Source organism: Salvelinus sp. IW2-2015, linkage group LG4q.2 (genome assembly GCF_002910315.2).
Source record: "Salvelinus sp. IW2-2015 linkage group LG4q.2, ASM291031v2, whole genome shotgun sequence".
NCBI lineage: Eukaryota > Metazoa > Chordata > Actinopteri > Salmoniformes > Salmonidae > Salvelinus > Salvelinus sp. IW2-2015.
This window is the reverse complement of record NC_036843.1, coordinates 27910963-27922076: the sequence shown is the minus strand read 5'-3', so window position 1 is coordinate 27922076 and position 11114 is coordinate 27910963. Positions and strand designations below refer to the sequence as shown.

At 41.9% G+C, this 11114-nt stretch overlaps 1 protein-coding gene and 1 pseudogene across 1 annotated transcript; both read left to right on the top strand.

The window, feature by feature from the left end:
• LOC111963088 (XK-related protein 5-like) overlaps positions 1–2379 on the top strand; it is a 13828-nt pseudogene extending 11449 nt beyond the window's left edge.
• A 1386-nt stretch (positions 2380–3765) lies between these two features.
• ctsba (cathepsin Ba) lies at positions 3766–10308 on the top strand. Its single transcript, XM_023987124.2, has 9 exons — positions 3766–3857; positions 7528–7742; positions 8015–8129; positions 8216–8331; positions 8421–8506; positions 8636–8782; positions 8865–8981; positions 9264–9392; positions 9512–10308. Exons 2-9 carry the CDS (start codon positions 7534–7536, stop codon positions 9583–9585), a joined length of 993 nt encoding a protein of 330 aa, XP_023842892.1. The 5' UTR covers positions 3766–3857; positions 7528–7533; the 3' UTR covers positions 9586–10308.
• Positions 10309–11114: the final 806 nt, after the last annotated feature.

Below are 11114 nucleotides of genomic sequence, written 5' to 3'. Positions count from 1 at the left end.
ACCCAGATGTAGAGATTATATAGAAAACAATATAAAGAGAGTATTGTAGAAGATACATGACATTAGCCTGGGTGTCAGGCTGGTTCTGCTTTCAACAGTGCTATTACAACTTTGTTATCATGCGAGACAACTGCTTTATTACTAGCCAAGGGCTTGTTGACGAATTCAGAACCAGCCTGGCCCCCAGGCTAGCCAGATGTGTTTCACACTAAATAACTATAGCATGTCTTGAGAATCCCAGTATTATCAGCCAGTATGAGGTTGTGAATCCACATGTAACTGTCACACACAGACACACTAAGATAAAAGATTGGACTGGAAGTAGTCTTTAATGAAGTAACAGTGGGGTATCCTTTTCTCTTAGGCCCTGATTCAATCACAGATCAAATCAATTGCATTGTGAATTTATTCATAATGTTTACGCTGTATTCTAATGACATATGAAGTTTCATGTCCACATTCAATGATAATGTCTGTGGAAATAATAACTTGTAAGGGTGTGTCGGTTTTAACACGGTTTACACCTCTGATAGTGTCAGCATTCTGAGATGAACCCTCAGTGTGGTTTACATTGATATGTGATTGATTGAATCAGGGCCGTCATAAAGCGTTATGATATTAAATTGTGATTATTAAGGTTTGACAGAGAAGAGAGTTTATATATTTGTCTTTTTTTCTTGTATATATCTGATATAATTTGAGACAGTTTGCACTTCTGCGCAAATATGATTTATTGTAATATGAGTGATTAACCGAAGGCGAGCTATTGGTTAAGCAAGAGAGGCTCTGATCACATGTTAAGGTTTAGTATTACTTTTATAGGCTTACTGTATATACAGTATTTATTATTTGATCCAAATGTGATATTTAATCTGAAGGTACCCTAGCAATATAAGGTAATATAAGTTAATCATTTTTATTATGTGAAATTTAAACTAATCTTCATACTCTCATTTACGATTAGTTTACAGCTAGTCCCGACATGTCAAGCAGACAATTCAGTCTGCTAGGTACTAGCATTACAATATACAGTATATATGAGATTATTCAATTGTGTTCAATTCTTTTCGGTCAGTATAAGTACTGTTTCCATGTGTTCAATTCATTTCGGTCAGTATAAGCACTGTTTCCATGTGTTCAATTCATTTCGGTCAGTATAAGTACTGTTTCCATGTGTTCAATTCATTTCGGTCAGTATAAGTACTGTTTCCATGTGTTGAATTCTTTTTATATGGTTAAAGATCTTTATGAACCATTTGTAGGGAGGAATGACTTCTACTTCCTGCGAGACAGGAAGAAGATCCAACTAATCTGATCTATTGAAGTGGCACCTGAGCAGACTGTATCTATCAGTGTGGAAGTGCCTGAAACAAGCTGCTGGTAATGTTGATGAGCTTCCAGATCCTTTAACCCTACAGCCGGGTCCCATTTCTTTCCCTAGCCCCTTCCCTTAGTACCTAAGGGCTTAGTTCATAGAAGGGTCTAGGGAGAGAAAGAGTGGCAGGCCTTTCTAGGGGGTAAAGGTCACGTGCTGCTATTGATGTTTGGAGGTCAGTGTTATCAGAATTTTTTTTTTTTTTCAGTTTATTTATTTTGTTTGATTGTATTTTATAGTGAGTTCATAACTAACCTTGTCCACAGGCTCAGAGAGAGAGCTGGTTGGGACCAGATTAGTTCTGAACTATTGTTTTACGCTGTTGCTATAAAGGGAATGTGTTTAGCTAGATGGAGCTGAGGAAACGGTACCATTGCACGTCCATCCTTATTTTTATACAGCCTGACACAGTGTACAGTAACTAATGATAGATGTGAATAAAGAAAGCACTCAACACACATTGCATTAACTAGCTTTTAGAATGTATGTCTGTGCAAAGTTAATATGGTAGCTAATATAACCTACTAATGTCAGTATGGACTTTATAATGCATCTTAGTGCACTAACAGGCATTTAGAATGCTATCTCAAAGCCTTGGCTTGATAATCAAACGGATCAATTGATGATAAGCGCTTGCCTTGTAGAAACGACAGCATCAGCTGCGATGGCTCTCGGGTCTCATTGCCTTACCTGTATGTAATGTTCATCACAATGAATGGAATGGAGGGCTTCTATTTTCAGTTTCTTGCTTTGTATTCTTAGAATTTTTTATTTCGGTTACATTTACTGCATGTAATGTGTACGGTAGTGTGATTAATTGTGTTTCGACTAGGTTTTATATCTGTACTTGACAATATGCATTAACAAAATGTTTTTTATTTTATTATGATTGTTACATCGGGTAAATGTGATGCATCTGATTTTGACCATCATTTATTCTAATAATAGGAGCGGTGGTTAATAACTGTTTTAGTACACCTGAATAAACACTATCATTACCACTATGAAGAGTGCTGTTACTATTGTTCTAATCTAATCAGTAAAGAAATGAAAAGAGACCATCTTGATTTTTTACCTCCCAGGGTAAATGCCTAGGCTTTAGCTCAGTAGGCTAACATTGTTTTGTGCTATGAAGATGACACCGGTTTAAACCCAGTCAGTCACACATTTTATTCTGTTACTTCAGCTGTATACAGAACAGAAAGAAGACGGATCATGCTTCGTTAGTTAAAATAGCTCCGATTTGGTCGATGGTTTTTGATAAACGCATGCGTCATCGTGTCCTCGGCTGCTTTATATGATGACCTCGCTTGTTTTGCAGTCACGAGTTGTTCTTGAAATGCGTTTTTTTTGTGCTGATGATCCTTGAAACGTGTAATCGCCTAAAATGTGTGTTAGCAAATGCAAATTCTATAGGCCTACATTTCTCCTTCACATGCATCAAGGGCCCTGTTCATTCAGTGTGTCATGTAACATGCTGACCAGACCGGACACGTCGCGTGCGCGAGCGCCGCAAAATAAATTTAGAAATCCATGTTAATCAATTAATACACCCACACTGCTCGCGCGCGCCAACGAGCGTCTGCGACGCCAAGGGCTAATATAGACCTCATTCCTATTTCTGACGCAGATCACGCTGCAAGTCCTGCCTCTCCCATCTCCTCGTTGGTTTATAGAAGCAGGTACCCACGTGCCATCTCCTCATTGGTTATACCCACGTGGGTGATAGAAAGACGAACTGTTTTGCAGGTAGTCGTGGTAATACAATGAAAGTTTAGATGTGATCACCATATAATTTAAACGATGAAAAAGCCTGGAAGGAGGAGAGATGTGATTCGGTTGGCCGTTTTACGTGTGGATTAATTGTCGGAGTAGAGATCCTTGTGCATTTCAGGTAAAATAACAACTCAATGTTTATATCCCAGGACAAATTAGCTAGCAACAGCAAGCTAGCTAAATAGGACAAATTAACGTTAGCTAGCAAGTGCAAGCTAACTAGCTAAATTGCCATACATGTTTAATGCTTTTCGACCTGTCCCCAAATTAATGTCATTGGTTCAGAGTCCGCGTTTGGTGTGGGGGGACAAAATACATTTATGCACGATAGCGCACGCGCGCAACCGGTTTGGGTTCCGTGTAAGCTTCGGTAGAATTTCAGTTTGAAATTGTGCACATTTTATCTCACCTGAATAAACCCCCCTACAATCATCATTGTTGTTATAGTAAATTAGTTACATAATATGCGTACTGTGTCTATTAACTAGACATAAAACCATTCAGCGAGTCTTCTAATGAAATCTGCAACCATCAGGGAGGGCCATGACCAAAGCAACAGGCGCATGACAAGTCACGTGATTCTCCTCTGATTTAAAGGTCAGAACCGAACGGTATCAGTAAACATTTTTCCAGGTGATTTAGGAGAAGTGGACGTGTACAAGTGTACTGTAACTGGTCTTAGGCACGTCTGACAAGCAGATAACCGGTAATGTGGCGTTATTATATTGAACTTAATTTCAGTTCGCTTAGAAACATGATGTATTTGAGGAACTCCGTATCAGTTTTAGTTAGCTTTCTAGGTGGCTAGCTAACTACCCGTACAGTACAAAGACCAATTTATAGTTCACTATTTTTTTTCTTTGCTAAACGAGATACGTTAACGTTACTTATGTCCTGATTAAAAATGTGGTTGTGACGAGTAGATACAATGGCTTAAATGATGTAACGTTACTAGTTAATGTTAGTTTGAAATGCAGCAGGTTTGTTCGGGCGGTGTTTGTTTTGTGTGGCCTACTTTTGAATGGGCAGTTAACGTTATATCTTAACGCTTTTCTTGTGTCAACTGTTTTCGACATAAGCGTGTGCATGTTATGAAGTCAGATTTTCATACAATATGTAATGACTAACGTGACCTTAACTCAGACATTTCTCAAAGGCATCTTATGTTGAAAGGGCTCTGAAAAGTGCCCGACTTTATGGAAACATGCCTGGACTGGTGTGTAACCGAAATCCTGATTTCACTTTAAACCAGTCTGAAATCTGGATAATAAATTGAAAGCCAGACACTCACTTAGCGACAAGAGGAACATTGAGATACAATTACTATCGGAAGACATGTGATCTGAAAGAGACCTGGGACACCCCTATTTCACGCGTGGCCAGTGTACAGGCACGTTTCCATGTCTAGTACTAGCCTAATGCTGCGTTCAGACGAGGGACGCAAAAACGGTCATACCTGTCGACATAGGACAAGAAAGCAAGAGGGTGACCGCAAAAGCAAGCAGGCATAACGGTATGCTTTTACATGGTGATTTCAGTGCAAATCAACATCCGGTAGAGAACAACGCTACTGCAGACGGCAAAAATTTAAATGGTTTAACTTTAGCGGCAAGCCCCGTCAACCATGGCGGCTAACCGCATTCACCAACTCTCTTTGACATCCGGTTTGCTGTCTGTTTTCTCATATCTCTCATATCACGTAAACACGGCATAATACCCAATTCAACCAATGTCTTGATGGTGGTTATATATTATAAACTGGGTGGTTCGAGCCCTGAATGCTAATTGGCTGACAGCTGTGGTATATAACAAAACATTAATTTTCACTGCTCTAATTACGTTGCTAACCAAATAAGGTTCCTCGGGGGTTTGATGTATGGCCAATATACCACGGCTAAGGGCTGTGTTTAGGCACTCCGCAATGCGTCCTTTAGAACAGCACTTGTCTGTGCTATTATTGGCCATATACCACACCCCCTTGTGCCTTATTGCTTTATTAGACAATGGATGGGTCTAATGCTGATTGTTTAAAAGAGCATTCAAGCGTGTGTCTATTCCACAAGTTACCACAGGTATTTTAACATCACAGATTCAGTGTATTTACTCTGTCCCATCAGCCCATCTCCACTATAAAAAGCATCTAGACATCTAACATTCTTTTAGTCAAATTTATTTTTCAACAGTGGCGATTTGTGTAAACCTTGCGGTCTGTCATTTGCAACATTTTTCAATATTCAAATTCGTTCTCCAGCTGTCCCATAGTAATGAACGTAGGTGTTGGGATGAGACAGGAAGGCAGCTTTTCTCAGCCAGTTCTAAATCATGAATCAGCTGGCATTTTTATGGATGTATACAAAAATGGCAATTTATAAAAGGTAAAACGAAATGCAGATAGTTTGTAGTCATACCGGTTTCAGTTTGAAGTTATTGTTCGCTGTGTTGGCTAGCTCCTCTGAATAAGTGTCCTGATGCGTGAGCACATTTTCTGTGCCAGGTGAAATCGCGCCTCTTAAGTCATTGTTATGGATGTTACAAATAAATGTCACTAGAGAAGAGCTTAAACAAAATGTGACTACTTTGCTCTTATTCTGTTAAGTTAGCTTTTGTCGGCTGGCTAGCATGCAAGGGATAAGAATGTTTCCAGCCAGTATGGCAATGGAACGTTCAGAATGAATGACTGGGATGCGACCAGATGCAGAACAAAAAGACTGAACGACTGGGTCGTTTCTCTGGCAACCGAACTGATAGAACGACCAGCCGGCTTGGTTAGCAACCACAGATTTGTGTCAGGGACTATGTTGTGAAAGGATGAAATGGTATAAGTTCATCAAAAATAATGGTAATGAAAATGTCAATTATTTTAATGTTAACCTGTTGTATAAAGAGATCATGCCCTCGAAGCTGGTGTTTGGGTGATGTATTGGCATGGTTTGCCTGACTTCGACTCTGGCTTAACACCTGTGCTAATATCTTAAACACCGGTTTCTCGGGCACTATCATTTAAGGGTTTCTCTATCAGCAGTGTTGTGCTTAGCTGGATAAATCCTATACACAAAGGTCCTAGACTGTTACATGGGGGTGCTGGAGACTAAACATTTGTCCTTGTCATGAGGTTAGTCATTAATTTTATAGCTGAACAATAAAGGTCCCTTCAGAGAAATGTTTAACTTCCCCCTGTGGGTTTGAGAACCTGCTCTTCCACTGCAGCAGACAGTTGAGCTGACACGATCTCTCCTCTCCCACTTTACGGTTAGGCTACGTAAGTCGCAGGCTATGAGAGTTCAATAACAGTTATATATCGGCCTGTCTGGCTTGCTAATCTGTTGCTCAGCTATTTGTTGCTGTCATATTGTTAACCTGTTCAGGTAGTACCTACCAGTTTCACTCCCATTCAAAATGTTTTTCTCCCTACTGAACAACACAGCCCTATTTATCGCTTATCCTTGACCCACTAATGGAAGGTACGGTGCTGCTTTAGAATTGCCAGTGAGACTGCTTGTTGCTCCAGGTAGTCTGTCAGACAAAGGGGGTAAAACAATGTCTTATGTATTAAAACTCTTTAACGTTCATCAAGTCTATAAATGACCTCTGAATGTCTTGGTGTTACCCTACCATAATGACTAGTGATGCTGTGCTTTAGAGAAGTGATCCCTACTGGCCCTGCGTAGAGGCAGTGCTCTTTAGGGAAGTGGGGCTTGGTTGTCTTTGCTGAGTCGAAAGGAGTCAGTCATGTGTTCTGATACTTTCTATGTAAAGCTACTTACTGCTGACTCATTCAATCATCTGATTTCACCATTGTGCAGCCCATTTTGGGGAATTGTGATGTGACCACACACCATGTCGTAACGTGTGTTTAGGCCTGATGTGCATTCCTGTTTTGTCAGGTTCCTGGTTAAAGTAGCCATGGAATATATTTTTCTGATCTGAACCAGTTAGGGCTGTGTCATGGTGGCCAACAAGTTATTCTATACCAAGAATGACTTGGCAGTATCTGAGACGGACACATCCTTCAGTCTGCTCTGGTATTGATCTGTGGGCCTGAGCCAAATCCATTAGCCCTTCTATGCCTGACGCTGTATTCAAGCAAGGCTCTCTGAAGTGCTGTACTCAAGGAAGTTACACTGAAGTGCTCTCCTCTCTGCCCTCTTAATGGCGGGGTGCTGAAGTGTTTGTGTCCCTGCATGACTGCATGTATCTTCACCCCCTGGGGCCAGTTTGGTAGGTCTATATGTGGGCTTTGTTTTCACCTAAAACAAAGCTAATTTGTGGAGGGGGGGGTTCTTAACCTCAACTGGGCAAGCAACTGCAAATGTCCTGAACTACACTACCTTACTTAGTGTTTGAACTCATGTTCCCATGATGCTGTGTCCCTACAGGAAGTGATGTGGCGTGTGATATTTTTGGCGCTGGTGTCTGGGCTGTCAATCAGCTGGGCCCGGCCCCGCCTACCTCCACTCTCCCACCAGATGGTGGACTACATCAACAAGGTCAACACTACATGGAAGGCTGGTCACAACTTCCATAATGTGGACTACAGCTACGTTAAGAGACTGTGTGGAACCCTGCTTAAAGGACCCAAACTGCCCGCCATGTGAGTGAGACTGAGTTGTTATGGAGGGAATGTTTGTGTGCTGTATCCAGAAAGTGTTCAAGCAGGAAGTGAACTGATCTTTTAATGTCATTTAACTCCTCTTTGGCTGCTTTACAGATTGACTTTACCTAGAACACTACACAGTAACAGCACATTCAGTCGGTCTCCTGTTACTTGCTCTCGTTCTTTTGTTCTCTCTTTGTGTCGCTCAGTCTCTTTAGGGTAGGTTGTAGTATGTAGGGTTAATGGCTGTCTTGTTCTCGCCTCTGTAGGGTGCAGTATGCAGGGGATGTGGAGCTGCCTGACACCTTTGACCCCAGACAGCAGTGGCCCAACTGCCCCACTCTGAAGGAGATCCGAGACCAGGGCTCCTGTGGCAGCTGCTGGGTAAGAACAGACGGAGTCACGCTGGAGGATACTCCTGTGACTGAACCATGGCGTTGAGTGTGTTTGACGTGCTTGTTCCTCTGCAGGCGTTTGGTGCTGCGGAGGCCATCTCAGACCGTGTGTGTATCCATAGCAACGCCAAGGTCAGCGTGGAGATCTCCTCTGAAGACCTGCTCAGCTGCTGTGACAGCTGTGGCATGGGGTATGTGTTTTCTCATTCACCTGCTCTGTGACATGGCTGCATGTAAGGTATCGGCGGTTGTTAGCATTGCTTACTGTGTGTGTTCCTAGTTGTAATGGTGGTTATCCCTCTGCTGCGTGGGACTTCTGGACTACAGAGGGGCTGGTCACTGGAGGACTCTACGACTCTCACGTTGGTATGTAGGGTCAGGGATCTCCTGTCAGACCCTACTCTCTCTCCCTGTTTCTATCTCGCTCTCCTGTCAGACCTTTCACTCTCCCTCCCTGTATGTAACTCTCCCTCTTTCTCTGGTCTCTCCTGTCAGGTTGCAGGCCCTACTCCATCCCTCCCTGTGAGCACCATGTTAACGGCACACGAACCCCCTGTACAGGAGAGGAGGGTGACACCCCACAATGTTCCAACCAGTGTGAGACTGGATACACACCTGGCTACAAGCAGGACAAACACTTTGGTAAGTAAACACATTCACACACAATGTGGATGTATTCTTGTTAAGTGGACGTACACACTAAGCCCTCTCTCCTGTACCCTAGGTAAGAACTCGTACACTTTGCCCTCTGAAGAGCAGCAGATCATGACTGAGCTCCTGAAGAACGGACCTGTGGAAGGAGCCTTCACTGTCTACGAAGACTTCCTGCTCTACAAGTCTGGTGAGGACAGGCCTTTTCTCTTTTCTGTATAGTGTAGCTTTTACTGCTCTAGGAATATAGTTGTTTGGATAACGTTATTTACTATTATGTATAGATTTCTACCTTAAATGTTTCCACTCTTTATGCATTGAACACTGGAAGAATGACCATTTAGTTACCACAGTGAATTATGCAGGTTTGTGTCAATTAAACCCATAAAGGATGGGTTGGCAATTTGACACAATTGTCATTTAAATGTGTGAATGAATGTTTTTCTGACACCCCAACTTTCTCTCGGTCTAGGTGTGTACCAGCATGTCTCTGGCAGTGCAGTAGGAGGCCATGCCATTAAGGTCCTTGGCTGGGGAGAGGAGGGGGGAACTCCTTACTGGCTGGCTGCTAACTCCTGGAACACTGACTGGGGAGAGAATGGTGAGACACTTATCCAAATTCTCTAACAACTCTGGACAAACTATTGGTGAATTTTTCTAAAGGAAGATTGTGCTTCTTGGCTACTCCAACACAATGTGTTTCTCTGTCCTGTCTCCCAGGTTTCTTTAAGATCCTGAGAGGTAAGGACCACTGTGGCATCGAGTCTGAGATGGTGGCTGGTGTCCCTTTGTAACCATGACAACAGTAACCAGGAAGTGATTTCAGACTGCTGCAGATGCACCAGTCCTCCTCTCCACTAGAGGGAAACCATCGTCTTTCTGCATGCCTTCCTGGCCTTTACACTGAGTCAACCCCTAACCCCACTAGGCACCTCTTTAGTTCCAAAATAATTGGTTTAGAAAATGCTACCCTGTCTGAGGGAAAGGCCATGAGCTACTACCATGTTGCTTATACCTGTCCTATTACTGTATAGCTCATACCTGTTCCTGATTCCTCATCAGATCTGAGAATTGTGTAAGAAGTGCCTAGGGGTTGACTTGGAACTGGGCATGGCTTTGTCTTTAGTTAAATGTGTTCTTCCTGCTGTCTCAATCTGTAGCGGCTTCTTCCCCTCATATCCACTCTGTCAGCTCCACTGATCTGTAAATGCAGGATGGGTGAAAGGTACCTGTCCATTTGCATCTGTGCAGATTGAGAGGAAGCTACGGTAGACTATTGAGACCCCCCCATAGTGAGTGACTCGAGGTCCATCTTGCTTCCTGTCTGATTGGTCACAAGCTGTGCTAAAAGTCCTCTCCCTGTAGTTCACAATAATCACATCAATTTAAAAATGTTCATGTATGATGCTTTAAACTTTACATTTTTTAATTTAATGTGATCACTGATAACATTGTGCACATTTTGTTTTTAAATTGGATTTTAAGGGAAGCGTGAGTGGTTTTGTACTGATGGGATTGTTTTATTTGAATGCTGTGTCTTTAATGATTCTCTCTGTTCTGATCAAGTGTTCTGGAATGATTGTATTGAGTTGCATTAAATAAAAGTCAACCAATATGTTTATCTTGGTCTCTGAATTGTCCTGGCCTTGTTTTGGAGTGGCTTGAACTCCTGTTCTCCCTGCCCTGCAAGACATGCAGTCGTCACAAAGTGCTTATACAGATACCAGCCTAAAACCTCAGACACCACTACTTTCAACATTTGTGTGTTGACATTAAATTTGTGTAGGAAGCCCTCCACTGAGTGACTCTTAACGCAGCAACAAAACAGGTAATGTCCACTAACTTCTAACAAACCAGGTACAACCAGGCCGTTGGTAGACCAATAGAAACCATGTGATCACTACCTACAGTAATAAAGTTAGCATTCGTATTAGGTTTATTTATTTTAGTCTTAATACAAACCCTCAATTCAGGAAAATGTACAGCAAACCAAATACTCTTAGGTTCTTAAATTAATCCCCAAATTGTCTTTAATGCTTTTGATTTCATGTAATTAAACATCCTAGCCCAATTTTTAGATGCCCCTTCTCCCCAAAGTGTATATTTGTAAATTCCCTTCATGGATTTCAAAGGAACGTGTGCAACTCTGAATTGGGGCTGTGCAGGGAACCAAAAAAAGTATTTGTAAAAATCAAGTTTTAGTTTGCCGGTTGCATAAGGGACCAAGGTTTTTGACCTGAGTTACCAGTAAAAACAAAATGTCCCTAATGATGAATCTAGTCAACAAATGCAGTAATGAGGAGCCCAAATCCATGAGCTTGAA